This window comes from Lissotriton vulgaris, chromosome 3_1, assembly GCF_964263255.1.
Source record: "Lissotriton vulgaris chromosome 3_1, aLisVul1.2, whole genome shotgun sequence".
NCBI classification, from domain to species: domain Eukaryota; kingdom Metazoa; phylum Chordata; class Amphibia; order Caudata; family Salamandridae; genus Lissotriton; species Lissotriton vulgaris.
In genome coordinates, this window is record NC_141689.1 from 1,350,857,756 (window position 1) to 1,350,872,457 (window position 14,702).

Consider the following 14,702-nt stretch of genomic DNA (forward strand, 5'->3'; position numbering starts at 1 on the left):
CATCCAACAGGTCTAGAGAGACCACGTAGTCTCCCTTGCGAAGCAACAAAAGAATTTCCTGCAAGGACAGCATACGGAAAGAAATTTTCTTTATGTATTTGTTCAGATCTCTGAGATCCAGCACCTGTCTCCATTTTGATGATTGTCTTTTCCTTATAAGGAAGAAGTGCGAATAAAAACCTTTTTTCCCGCTGGTCTGATGGGACCTTTTCTATCGTTCCTTTCAGTAAAAGAGATAAGATCTCTGTTTTGAGAGCTGCCAGATGTTGATGAACTCTGTGTTAGAGGTGGACGGTTTGTAGGTCTTTGTGAGAATTCCAGGGTATGACCCTGTGCAACGATGTCTAATACCCATCTGTCCGATGTTATGGACTGCCAATGCGGGAGAAACTGAGAGAGGTAGTGGAACTGGTCGGTCTGAAGCGGTATTGGAGGCGCCTGAGGAACATCACTGTCTGCGACCAGAGTCTTGCTTCCCTCTGGCGGCGGACTTTCTTCTTCCCTGTTGCTGGAAAGAAGTGTTCGAAGCCCGATATTGCTGGTTGGAAGAGTACCGACGGTATCCCTGTTGGTTGTAAGGTTGGTACCGATTAGATTGGTAAGAGGAACGTTGCTGTTGAAAATGTCCCCTGGATCCTCGGCCATGAAAGGACTGAAAACAGTTTTGCTGTAATGATCCCAAGGATTTAGCAGTGTCAGTATGAATGAATGAATGAATTACACATTTGTTACGCGCACAGCTACCCGTAGGCATCCCGGCGCCCAGTATCTGCTTTTAGGTTTAAAGCATTTTTATTAAGACAAAAAAAAACATGGGGGAGGGGAATAGGAGGTTAAGGTTACATACAGCACAATAAAGGAAGAAGTGCATCTCAGAAGCGTTGGCAAAAGGTAGTCCGGTGGTCCAGAAGAAAAAGACAGCAAGTGTAAGGCAAATAAGCAACTGTGTGACCCTCGCGTGCACCTCAACACCCCATCTAAAGCCGAGCGCGGATAGCCATCAGCGACTCATCAAAGCACAACCCAGTCCCTCCGATCCCCCACCCCCAAGAAAGAAAGAGAAAGAAAACAACACCCCAACTCCCCCGTCCAATGGCCCTGTACTAGGTAACCCGCCCCAATCAGCCCACACCCCATCCCCTAAGATCCTGTCCCCCGTGCAGTCTAATCCACCGGGGTCGTCGGTGGCGTCAGCCTAAGAAGTCGAAGGTACCTCGGGCAGGTGAGCTCCCGGAATTCCGTGGACAGTAGTGCTAGGAAGGGTTGCCATAGCTCCTCAAATTGATCTACATCCCCAGCCACTGTAAGCGACATCTTCTCCATTCCCAACACCTGCCAGAGCCTATGCAACCAACCCGTAATGGAGGGGACAGTGTTGGTACGCCAGTGGACAAGAATGTTCTGGACCGCTGAGCCCAGCGCAATTGCAATCTGTCTACCCCTGCGGGACTTCAACGGATACATTAGATCATTGGGAAGGCCTAACAAAACATACGCTGGGAAGCGCGGCAGCTCAATCTCAAAGTGCTTATCCACCTCATCCAAAACCTCCTTCCAATAAGCGGTCAGCACCGGGCAAGCCCAAAGAATGTGTGAGAGGGTACCCTCCTGTCCGCATCCCCGCCAGCACCCCTTGTCAGTGTGTCTATGCATTTCATACAGCCTCTCCGGGGTGTAGTACCAATAAGTAGACACCTTAGTAAAGGTCTCCGTAAGTCCCGTGTGATATGCAGAGTGCCGCGCCCGATATGCAATTTTGTCCCACTCCTTATGGCTGAGTGTCCTACCCAATTCTCTGTGCCAGCGCTCCCTCCCCGGGTTATAATAGTGGAACGTCGGGGGCTGAAGGAATTTATACAAATCGGTAATCAGCTTGGCATCCGAGGTCCGAGTCACCAACCACCGCTCATACGGTGTGATGTGGCGAGCAGCGGTGTCGCGCACCTGGGGTTGGAGAGCCCAGTGTTGGACCTGCATATAGCGCAGTCTGTCCATCTCCGTCAGGCCGAATTCCTGCCGAAGTTGTTGAAAAGGAATCACGCCTTCCGGCCCGTAGATCTGGAAGAGCGCCCTACAGCCCGCGCTCACCCAATGGGAGAAGGCTCCCGGCTCCATCCCTGGGGAGAAGTCCGGGTTACCCACTATGGGTGTGAACGGCGAGGGGAAGGTGGTCAGGTCATGAGCCTCGCAAACTGCATCCCACAACCTCAGGGGGACCCGCGTAACAAAAGAGGCGTAGAGATTAGCAGGGCGATGCGCGCGGCGTAAGAACGGAACCTCTTGGAGGGTGCGGCCCGCCACCGCCTGGTCTTGAAAAAGCCAGTGTTTGTCGGACTCCCACCTGCTCCACTCCACCAAGTATCGCAGTTGCGCCGCCTGAAAATATTTACGGAGGTCCGGGATACCAAGACCCCCCGCCTCCGGAGCAAGCGTGGAGAGGACCCTCTTCATCCGCGGCTTGCGGCCTTGCCAACGAAGCGGGAGATGTCAGCCTGCGTTTGTCTTATCCAATCTACAGGGGGTTGGAGAGGCAGAGCGCGAAAGAGGTACAGAATCTGGGGCAGCACCATCATCTTGACCGCCGCGATGCGACCCAGCCAAGACAGAAGGCCCTTGCTCCAGCGGCCAAGTTCCTCCTTGATCTTCCTGCAGAGGGAAGTGTAATTGGCTGTCACCATCTCAGGCAGTGTGGGCGCCAGCAGGATCCCCAGGTATGGCACCGTAGACGAGGACCACTGCATGGGGAAAAGGCGCTGAAGGTCCCTCCTGGTATCCGCCTCCAGGGACACATCCAACGCCACCGACTTGCTCATATTCATTTTGAAGTTCCTGGACGCAAGCAGGGAGCGACCTCCTGGGGTCGTCTAGGGTCAGCAGGACATCGTCCGCGTAGAGGCTGACCGTGTGGACATATTGGCCCATCTCGACCCCTATAGCGTCCGGGTTGTTGCGAATCCTCTGAGCAAACGGCTCCATGTAGAGGGCAAACAGAAGCGGCGAGAGGGGGCAACCCTGTCTCGTACCGCGTTCGATGGCAAAACTACCGGAGCTACACCCATTGACCCGCACCGACACCGAAGGACGTTTGTAACAGTTGAAGACCATGGTGCGGAACTTCTCACCGATACCCAGTTTCCTGAGAACCTGCTCGAGATACGGCCAATGAACTCTGTCGAAGGCCTTCTCCGCATCAACTGATAGCAGCATCCGCTCCCCCGGGATCCGGCGAGGCCTTCTATAGTACATGCGTCACCCTCTTGGTGTTGTCAACCGTCTGTCTACCGGGTACGAAGCCAGCCTGGTCCGCCTCCACCAGTCCTGGTAGGTGTAGACCAAGCCTGGACGCCAGAATCCCCGTATATAACTTGAGGTCGACATTTAAGAGCGAGATGGGCCTGTACGAACCACACAAGGCCCGGTCTTTCCCGGGTTTCGGGATGACTGATACCGTTGCGTTCAGGAGGTCCGGTGGGATGGCGCCAGGCTCGGAGAATGAATTAAACAATCGAGCCAGGATTGGGGCCACAGCGGTGCAAAAGGTCTTATAAAACAAGGATGTGTAGCCATCCGGGCCCGGGGCCTTACCATGCTTCAGTCGCGCTATAGCGGAGATTACTTCCTCAACATGGATGTCCCTCTCAGATGGTCCGCCTGGGCGGGATCCAGCACCGGGAGGGCCACTGACTCCAAATAGTCCTCGGCATCTCGCGGCGAGGAGGGCTCCCCAGCATACAGCGCTTCGTAGAAACTGCGAAAAGATTCCGCCACCTCTGCGTCACCAGAAACAACAACCCCGTCCGTGCCTACCAGTTCCTTCACGACACTACGCTGCTGTGCGACCCGGAGCCGGTGGGCTAGGAGCTTACCACACCTGTCCCCCCCCCCGAGTAGAAGGCATGCTTCAGGCGCAAAGCGGCATACTCCGCCCTATCAAGGTCCAGTGCCGACAGGAGCTTCCTCGCCGCTTTCAATTGCCTCCAAACTCTCGGAGCCCCTGTGCGGCGATGGACCTGCTCAAGCTCCCGGACCTGCGCGGTCAGTTCGTCCCTCCTACGTTGCCGTTCCATATTTTCGGCTGAGGAGATGGAAATAAATTCCCCCCGGAGGACCGCCTTCAAAGCCGCCCACTGCGTTGCTTGGGACGTGTCGGAGTTGCCATTATGAATCAGATAATCCTGTATGACCTCCCCTATGCGCTTCACAACAGACTTTTTATGTAAAAGGGTATCGCGAAGACGCCATGTCCCCCGAGAGGGAGAGGCCATCGGCCACTTGAAAACGCCGGAAACTGGCGCATGGTCGGACAGAGACAGGACCCCAATGTCCGCCGCTGTGGCGGCCGTGCACATTGGCCCACTCACCAGGAGGTAATCCAGCCGCGAGTAGGTGCGGTGCGCATGGGAAAAGTAGGAGTAGTCCCTATCAGTGGGGTGCATTGAGCGCCAGAGGTCGTGCAAATCCATCTTCACAATCCGATCCTTCACCGCGCGGGAAAGTTCCCCCGTCTGCGGGGAGCGTTGCGCCGACCTGTCCATAGCAGAGTCTAAAACAATGTTAAGGTCTCCCCCCAGGATAACATGGCGGTCGGGAGAGGCAGTGACGTCTACCAACACAGAGTCCAAGAAACGATCCTGGTGATCATTCGGGCTATAAACTGAGCCAACCGTAAAAGCTATTCCCCCTAGGCGCATGCGATATGCAAGGAGCCTCCCCTTCTGTTCAGCATACTTGTACAGAACCTCTCCCCTAAAGGAGCTCGCTAAAAGAATGGCTACCCCCGCAGTCTTGTTCGCCGCCGAGGAGAAGAACTGAGTGGGGAACTTGGCAGAGCGCAGCCTATGGCAATCCCGGGACAGCAAATGAGTCTCCTGCAGGAGGCATATATCCGCCTGTGTCCCCTCCAGCAATGATAGGATCGCCCTTCACTTCACGGGGTTATTCAGACCCTTAACATTAAGGGTCACTACCTTTAAGGACGGCATTCCACCCGGGGATCAGAAACGCTATGTAGCAAGCAAGGGATCAGCGGGCGGGGCGCATGGGGCAGGCGCGCGGGAAAGGCCAGGACAGGCCAAGCGTGGGCATGGACAACATCGGACGGGACCTCCCCAACAACAAAACAACCCTTACACCCTCCCAAAACGCACCCATGGCAACTAGCCAAATACAAACTTAAACACCCCATTGTCTCAGTCAAGCCCCAAAACGGGCAAGTCCGTAGAAAACAGCAAAGTGGACGTTCAGCCACTCACCTCCATCCGCTCCCCCCCGACCCCCGGCCCCAAACCCAGCATCGTGAAGGCTAAGAACATCTCCCCCCGGAGTGAATTTAGGCCGTCAAGGCCACGCCGTTGGAGTCGGCCAAGTCCCTGGCCACCGCCCTCAAAGCATCAGCCATGTCCGCCCTGATAGTAGGGGAGTCAGGACGCCCCGCACTCTCTGGCGACTGTCTCCTCGTTGACCTCCGTCGGCTCCGTCTCTCTGGGCGCCTCCACGACGGTGTAGCTCCGTCCTCCTCTGTAGCCGTGAGCCCCAGGACCCCACAGATGTCTTGTAGGGAGCGCAGCTGGTGCAGCACCCCGTTCCACCTAAAGATCAGACGGAAAGGGTGTCCCCAGGAGTAAGGCGTCTCGTGTTCGCGCAGAAAGTCAGTGGCAATCCTGAAGGACCTGCGCTTCTGCAGCGTGATGGCGGACAGGTCTTGATAGAGCGCTACAGGCCTCTCCCTGAAAGTTAGAGGCTGCTTCTTTCGGGCCTCCGCCATGATGCGTTCTTTCAGCGGGAAGTCGGGCAAGAATGCCAAAATGTCCGGTGGGGGCGCCGATGACCGGCACTGTCGACCAACCCTATGCGCTCTGTCAATACGGACAGGGAAGTCTGCATCTTCCCCCAGGATCTCTCGGAACAGGTCCTGCAGATAGGCCACCAAGTCGGCCCCCTCATCCGCGGATGGGACACCACCCACCCGAATGTTGTTCCGCCGGGACCTGTTCTCAAGGTCTTCAGAGTGGGCCTGGAGCTCAACACATTGCTCCCGGAGGCGGAGAACGTCCTGTTGAAGATGGACTATCTCTTCATCCCGGAGCTGGGCCGCAGTCTCTACTGTTTCAACTCGCTCGCCGAGGCCCTCCACCTCCCTGCGTACTTCACGGACCTCACTGGCCACTTCCCTCTTCAGCGTTTGAAAGTCTTCCTTGAGGGAGCTAAACAGTTCCTCCATAAAGGACCTCGTGACCGGCGGCTCGCCCCCAGTCGCATCCGCCGAGGCCCGGGAGGACCCCGGCGACGGCTGTGTTCTGTCCCGCAGCTGCTGGGCCCTGCCAAAAATATCCGGCAGGGTACGGTCCCCCTTCCTCGAGCCGCCCCTCCCAGTCATCGTAGTCGCTGCAGTGGACGAGCGGGCTCAGGTCCGACCGCCTCAGGGTTGCCCAGTCGCCGGCGAGCGCTAGATGTGGGGACCGCTCTGCAAGCAGGGGTGCTGCGTCACAAGCGACAAAATGGCGGACCAGTCCGGGCACCGCCAGTCGCGGCGCCCAGCCAGGGCGGCGATCGGGAGCCAAAGCAGGGGTCCCCCTTCAGCACGTCCCACAGGAAGTCAGTATAGTGGCGGAGGCGACTGCAAGCACCCGCCAGCCAAGGGCACCGATGGAGGCTACCAACACCAGTCCTTCGGGGACAAGATGGCGGCAGGGCGGGGTCGGGTAGAGCGGCCCGGGCTGGCGACACCGCCGGTGCCCCCTCGGAACACAGCAATCAAAGAAGTTCCATAGCCAATGTCACACAGTTTCACAGAAGGGCCCGAGTGGGCCGATCCCAGCGTTGAGGCCCCTAGTTGTCGTTCACGGGGCCGGGTCCTGCACAGCGCAGTGTGTCGCCGTCGTTAGTCGGGGGGCCAAAGCGCAACTCTCAAATCCAAAGTCTTCCGTGCCGCCAAGACCCCGTGCCGCCAAGACCCCGCCCGTAGGGCTCCGCTATCCTCCGGCACGCGGAGGGTCCGATCCCCTCCGGATCGTCAGCTTTCAGCACTAGGCCCAGCCGAGGCGTCTGGACAGCACTGCAGTTCGCTCCGCCTCCCAGGCTCTCCTCTGTTCCTCGATCTTTGACCAAACTTTTGAAGTGCTTCCTCCGAAGCGATTAGGGCCAAAGTGACATCAATGTGCGCGCCAAGTACTCCGCCACACTCCTCTCACTCGCTGAGCATCAGCGGGGGGAGAGAAGCGCAAGAAAGGGGCTCGAGCTGAGCCGGGCCGGAGGAGCTGCGGGAGGAAGCGTCCGCTCACCCCGCCATCTTGGCCACGCCCCGTATCTGCTTTTATCCCTTGCAAAGCCTCGTCGATGTGTTTAACAAAGAGGCTTTTGCCATCAAATGGCATGTCCAAGATTTTAGACTGGACCTCTGGACGGAAGGATATGGCTTTGAGCCATCCTTGCCTCTGTAGGGCTACCGCCCCAGCCATCTGACGGAAAGCTATAGAAGCTATATCCATTGCCACATCTAAGGATTCTGATGCTGCCCTGGCTCCATCCTGTAAGATGGTAGTTGCCTCCTCTTTCTTGTCCTCCGGAAGGTGCGACAGGATTGGTGAGATGTCAGACCACATCTGTCTATTAAACCGGCTCAGAAGTGCCATTGCATTGGTTGCTTTGATTGAAGCTGCTGCCATGACTGCGAAACGTTTACCTATGCCGTCCATCTTCTTGCCCTCTTTATCAGGAGGTGCCACGCATGTTGCCATTGGCTGCTTGAGTCACCACGAGTCCGGTCGAGGATGACCAATAAGGCATGCTGGAGCCGTCTCTATAGCGTGATACTTTTTATCCAGCTTCGGTATAGATGCTGGGATTTAGGCTGGATTCTTCATTAACTTGAGTCCTTCAGCCCAGACATGATCAATAATGGGGATGGCTCTCACAGATTTCCTGGAGTATTCCTTGAAGTTATCCTTGTTGGCGATGCCATCGTCGACGATTTTTTCGTCGTCGACGGGGCAGTCGACAGAACAATCATCGGCATCGTCGACGGTATGCTCGTCGACGAGGATCTTGCCGTCGACGAAGGTCTGGAACTCACCGTCGACGGAGTCGTCGACGAAACTGTCATCGTCGAGATTGTCGTCGTCGTCGACGAGGTGATCGACGTCGAGGCCGTCGACGGTCTCATCGGCGATCTGACTGGAAATCCGATAGTTTTCGTCGACGGAAGCGACGACGGAGCCTTCTTTTCTGAGGAAGGCTTGTGAGGAGTTGGAGGGAGAGAAGTAGAAGGTTCACCTTCCTTAGATTTTCCTTCTTTATGTTTCTTTCCATCTCCCTTTTCCTCAGAGGACCCTCTCTTCTGTTTTTTAGAGGTGTGTCCTTTGGCTTCCCCCTCAGACTCCGAGTCTGGAGTTTTCCTTTTCTGAAGCCATAATAAAAGGCGCGCTTCTCTATCCTTGAGAGTTTTGGCAGAGATGGTCCGGCAATACTTGCAGTCATTAGGAATGTGCTTAGGGTACAGACAGTACAAGCACTCCTTGTGAGGATCCTCAGAAAATAGTCTGGCCTTGCCACAGGACCTGCAAGCTCTGAAAAGGCTCTTCTTGGAGCTTTCAGCCATTCTGAAAGTAGTATTGCTGACAAGAAAAAACACAATACCTGACTCCCAACTGTGAAGGTCAAAAGTTCAGTGAAGAGAGAAAAAACTGAGCAGAGCTCAGGGAGACTCCTTCTCACACGAAGGCGGTTGGAAATCTGAGGTATGGTGGCTCTGCTGGGAATGGTGTAGGCTGGTGCTGGCTGCTGATTGGCTGCAGTTTGGGCCATAATGAGGAGGAGAGGTTACCCTCTGGTTTCACTACTCTATGGTTTCAGGCAGTTTTTTCTTCTACTGCTATGGTTATTATTTACCGGGAGACTCCCACCATGACGACGGGGAAGATACAAGCATGTGAATCTATGAAAGGTTGAATACTGGAGAACAACACAATTACAAAACACACCAAATACATCTAATCCACACCACACAATTCCACATCATGCCACAAAATTCAACAGGACACCACATAATTAAACTCACCTCATACTACTCCACAATACAAAACACCATTCCACATAGTTACTTTCCATAACACACAATCCCACTACACATAATTCCAGTACACTCAAAACCACATAATTACCATCCATATAATTCCACTGCACACCATGCCACATAAGTACAGTAAGCAAATCCACTCTACACCACACAATTCAAATTCAACCCACATAATTCCACTACACACTACGTGCATACACTCCTTAACAGATGTGTAAACAGACAGTCATTTGCGACCCCAATGGTTCTAACTCAAGCAAATGTGAGACCTTTTTCATGTCCAATGCTTGTTTCAGCTCTAAAGTTTTAAGTATTTTGGATGCAGATGTGGTTTTCTCGAAAGACCTTTTCTTTTAAACCCTGCATTAACTATCATCACACTTTTGGCCTACTTTTGGAGATTTTTCAAACAACTCTTTGCAAATTTTTGAGAGCTCTCTAGACACATCTCTGAATCCAGTGTCAGAAATATCGAATCGAAAATGGAGGCTACGTTAGGGGGCATTGTGGGCTTATGGTCAACGTCATATTTGCTCTGCCTAGGTCAAGGCCTGGGGGAAAAAGTTTGTAAATAAACTCTTCCGAAACCAACCTAGAAGAGTTTCACACTGCCAAACAGTAGTGTTCTGAGGCTAAACCTTGTTTTATGTAGAGGTTTGACTTTTGTAATTAGATTTTTAATGGTTTGTGTTATAAATCGAATGTATAATTTGAACAAATGGTACACAAGAAAATAAACAATCAGAACTGTTGCAGCACTTGCCTACAGTACACCCACTCTGATCTTCTGCTGTACAACTGAGAGTGATTAAATCTTTACGCTGAGCTATCATCCTCTCTTTTTTGCAGTATGTTAGTCAGAGATTCACTTTCTTCCTCTTCCTTATTAGCTACCATTAGGTGTACAATAAAGGTGGGGCAACAATATGTTAAACATGAAAGCCCTAAGGGGTTGCATAGGGGTCTCTAAATCAAAGGTAGTTCAACTCACTGATTTTTCTCAAGCACTGTTGGGGGCAAATTCTACTTGTCTTGGAGGGGATTCAGTGGCGGCCGGCACAGATTGGGGGTTAAGGGGGTGTGAAAAAAAGAAGAAAAACCGTACCTCCTCGCTGCTTCTATCCTCTGTCGTCCCTCTGTTGTCTCTCCTGGCCAGAACAGAACAGGAAGCACCCAGGCTCCCTAAGCCAATCACAACAGCATTGTGATTGGTCTGAGCGCTGTGGTTCGGTGCTCAGGAAGTGACTGGTAGCCTGGACATGATCTCCACCCAGACAGTAATGCAGCCTGGGTGAAGAACATGCAAAGTGTGTATAACTGTTTGGCCATCTAAATAGTTGTGCATACTTACAGTGTGCCACCACTTGGTGCTCAGGAAGTGACTGGTAGACTGCACATGTTCTCCACCCAGACTTAATGCAGCCTGGGTGAAGAACATGCAAAGTGCGCATAACTGTTTGGCCAGCGAAACAGTTGTGCACACTTACATTGTGCCACCACTCCTCCCCCTACTTCTCTGTTATAGGAGCTGCACCGCCCTGGCACCGCCCTGTCTACAAAGCTGCCGCAGCAGGAAAAAAGAAAATTATAACAACCTCAAGCTATTTTCATTTTTTCCCCTTTAGTTCACTGCTGGAAAGCAGTAGGGTGACACTCTCTGCCTTAGCAAAGCCGCCACTGAGGGGACTGCTTCTGTCACTCATAAAGCATTATGTACTGGCCAAACTTCATATCGGATTGATATTTTCCAACTCACCAGAGGCAGCAGAAACACTAGGAGCAAAAGTGGACTACATCTGGGAAATGCAGTACTCTAAAAAACAAAACATCCATGCAGGCTTTTACCTGCCCAGCCCCCAGACTTTGGAATACTACTACTAATCATATTGGACCGAAAAACCCTCCTACTCTTCCTTAAGGAACTAAAATTCTACCTCTTCAAATTGTATCTACCCAACTACCATTATTCTCATTTCCTATTTTCCATTCCTCCCATCAATGTAAGCAATGGCAGCTCCTCGTGGGAGTGCTGCGGGGCGGGGGGAGTAAACTCCGGCTTACAGCCGAAGAGAGGTAAGTAAATAAGTGAAACAAATTTCATTGCGCGTGCTGCATCACCGATTGGTGTTAAGGCGCGCGCAATGTTCTTCGTTTTATTTATTTATTTACTTAACTCCGTTCGGCAGTAAGCCAGAGTTTACTACCCCCGCCTCACTGAATGTAAGCTATATGTATTCTTCCAGTTTTATGTAAAGCGCTCTGCTACTCCAGAGTCTAAGGACCAGGCTACGTAGGTACTAATAAATTAATAAATAAATACCAACTAGCCAGGTTACTACTCTGCGTTCCTTTCTAGTCACAGCACTACTTCTGCAGACTTGTTCCTGATTTCGAGTTGGACTTCTTCCAAGTACTGGGATTTCAAGGATCCAAGGCCTAGCACAAAGTCAACATTTGTTGGTGGGAGCCCAGTTATGCTTCTCAATTCTTATTCGTAAATTTAATGTCTCTGGAATGTATATTTGCACTTCCATAATAAATCTGAAAGCACCGCACAATACATCTGGCTATGTCCCCTTATGAAATAGATTTTCCAAAAAGTTTAATAACGGGGATTTTCCAAAAAGAAATCGATTTCCGGTTTTTATGTTGTCTGTAACTGCTGAGAAATGTAATCGAAATTAAGTCTAAGCTATGTTGGTTTCCTTAAATGAATAAAGATAGTACATTATGTGTGATTTCCTTGCAGTATTTCGACGAAGATTGTTTACAGTAATGAACAAAGGGTTTCCCTGTTGCTTGATAAACGCTTGTGTAGTGTGCTTTCCTAAGAATCGTCATACATCATTATGGTACATTAAGGGATGCAAGTTTCAATGCTTGGAAATCCACTTTAAACTCTGATATTTTTAAAAACAGTTTCCTAACAAGTTAGGGAACATACTTCCCCGATACAACATCCTGGGATATCACTGCCTGCTTTATTCAGTTTGTTATGCCTGTGAAAACACATTCTTACTCACGGAACAGTGCTTTTTGATGTGTGAACACACCTAGTATGGCCTTAATTTATTCTTTTCCCACATGGACTCTGTAATGTTACAATGACTTTCAATAGTGTTCAGAATATATGAAACTAGTTTAAAATGCATCACACAAAAAACAGACACTTAAAAACTGAGGGGAAAGGAATTGCTCTTTTGAATATGTGGTCATTCTGGCAATAGATATGATTAATCCATACCTTGTGTTGCTATATACGCATTTTTCCTCTTATATCCATCCATAAAACTTGCATTGATGTAATCTGTTGTCTAAATAAATGAAAAAGTAACTTTAACTTTCAGAATCTCTGCATTCGACATTTCATATTGTAAGGAATACATTGCCTACCTGTAACTACATTTCTGCAGCGCTGGTATATTTCAGAGATTCACATACCTGAATCCTTCCCCAGCATTAGGCTGGGAATCCCCAGTGTGTTAATAGAGATATAAACAGCATTAACATGCCCTTAGATAAAACAGTGTGTTTTAAGAGCACTGAGCAAGTTACTTACTTTCGGTAACACGCTTTCTGGTAGATTATCTATTCACAGATTACTCACCTACTGAATATTCCCCAGGCTTCAGACTGGATCCAGAAACCTTTAAACAGTACCTCTGCGTGTGGTAAAGTGGCGCTTGCGGCTCTGCAATGATGCTAATCCGCTTCTGAAATGTTATGCAAGGCCTATATAGGCGCCACTCTCGTGCGCTGTCAGTTACTTTTAAGATTGCCTGTAGTGGAGGAGCCAAGCTCGCGACCGTGATGGCCGCACTGTAGCTCGGCTCCGCCAACCTTCCTACCTAAACGCATATCCTGATCTCCATCCTGCACCGAGGCGACACACTCGGCAAGAAATGGAAAGGTGAAACAATGCTCGCACTCACCGTCTGTCCCGGGGGCTCCTGTGTGCTGCGGATCTGGAGTTATGCCCTTGCTTGGTCCGGGGCCTCCGCGGCGTTCAGACCGGGGACTTGCCTGTGACAGTCGGCCGGAGTAAGGGTGTCGGCGTCGGCCCCTGGTGGAGGAGAGGGGTCGGCTGAAGAGGCCGTTGTGCGGTTGTGCCGGTGGCGACTGACCGGGCCCGGTCTGGCGGCCCTGTGGTAGGGCGCGGCCCGCCTCGGATGGGGGTAGACCGTGCAGGAGGCATGCCCCCCCTTTGTTGCCCTGTCCGGCCATCTTGAAGCCCTTTGCCCGGATTCGGCGGGCGGTGTCCGTGGGACGGTGGCGCCGGCGGTCCCCAATTTTGGTGGCCCTCCTTTCTGCACCCAGGTTGCCATTTCTGGGGCTCGAGGGGACTCCAGCGGTGGGCCTTGCTTGAGAGCCCACTCCAGAAGTTGAGGCGCGGAGAGTCACGGCTAAACTTGCAAGATGGCGACCGGCGCCCTGAGTCATGGATCTGCTCGGGCGGCGAACCTGGGTCGCTGAAGTGCGCGAGGGCCGAGTTCTGTGAGCGTGAGCCCACGATTGGTGATGTCCTTGACGCCCTATAGTCTTTACGTGAGGCCATGGTCTTCGGCGCTGTTGTGCAAGATTATAGGTCTGCCGCCATGTCTGTTGGGCCGTCCCTCATGAACGCGGCTCGACCCCGAGTGTGTGCTGCTTCGTCCCCCTCGGCTGCTGCGAGGAGTGCTGCCGCCGTGCATCTACAAGACTGTACACCTGCGGCCCTGAATCTCCAGGTAGCCTTGATTGTGGCGGGCGTGGGCGGGGGCCCCACGTAGGGGCCCGTTTATTCCCGACTGACTGGGGAGCAAGTTGGATGTTCGATTCGAACTGCTTTGGTGTGGTCCCGCTGTTACCTTGCGGGGGTGACCTCGCTTTTTTGGGCGGCGAGACTGCACCCTGACTGTTTGCTGCTCCTGATGTTGCTATTGGACAGTCTAGACTACCGCAGCCATTGCTTGATTTGCCGTTTGATACTGGGGTCCTCTGGTTTAAGCCCTTGGCCTACTTTGTTTCGATCCTGTGTCCATTCCACCTCGGACTATTTGCTTCCCACTACTCTATTGCGTATGAAAGCTATGATCAGGAGAGGACAGGGGTGAGCCGGAATGGACCCGGCGGATTACTGGTTACCGAATGGAGATGAGGAATGCTCGCAGCCAAGACAATATGGCCGATTCCTTCGAATGTTTCTGATACTTGAGGTTGTGTCGATCTCGCTCTGATGTGGGTTTCATCTGTGTGAAGGCGGGGGGTAGGGGCCGAATGACTCGATTGCAGATCTCCTCTCCCACTGGTCCCTTTTCCCCCCTTTTTCTGTTTTGTTTCTTTTCTAACTTTCTAATCTGCCTATATTTCGGGTTCCAATTTAGGGCGACAGGCACGCTGCTGTGGGGGTAGGCCGTAGCCTTCTGCAGGGGTGCAGGGTGGGGTGGGAGGGATTAGGGTTCTTGACTATTCGTTTTTCTTTCAGTTCTATGGCTCTTTTGTATCCCTTTATCGGGACGCTGTGTCTGTGCGTGTCTCCCATGGTGTGATAGCTGGTGAGGAAGGGGATGACTTGCTTGCTTCTACGGTGTTGATTGCACATATATCATGACTTGCACGCCCTGACCCCGACAGCGGGTCTCTTAGTCCT

The 14,702-nt window shown here is 52.2% G+C and overlaps 1 protein-coding gene across 3 annotated transcripts in view; it reads right to left on the reverse strand.

Annotated features, from left to right (window-relative positions):
• Positions 1-14,702, reverse strand: part of LOC147727877 (tyrosine-protein phosphatase non-receptor type 9-like) — a 1,887,882-nt gene that overhangs the window by 358,793 nt on the left and 1,514,387 nt on the right. For all 3 annotated transcript variants that reach the window (XM_086961826.1, XM_086961825.1, XM_086961827.1), the window contains one exon: positions 12,318-12,387. In XM_086961826.1, coding sequence (XP_086817952.1) covers positions 12,318-12,387 — 70 coding nt within the window. The remainder of the gene's footprint in view (positions 1-12,317; positions 12,388-14,702) is intronic.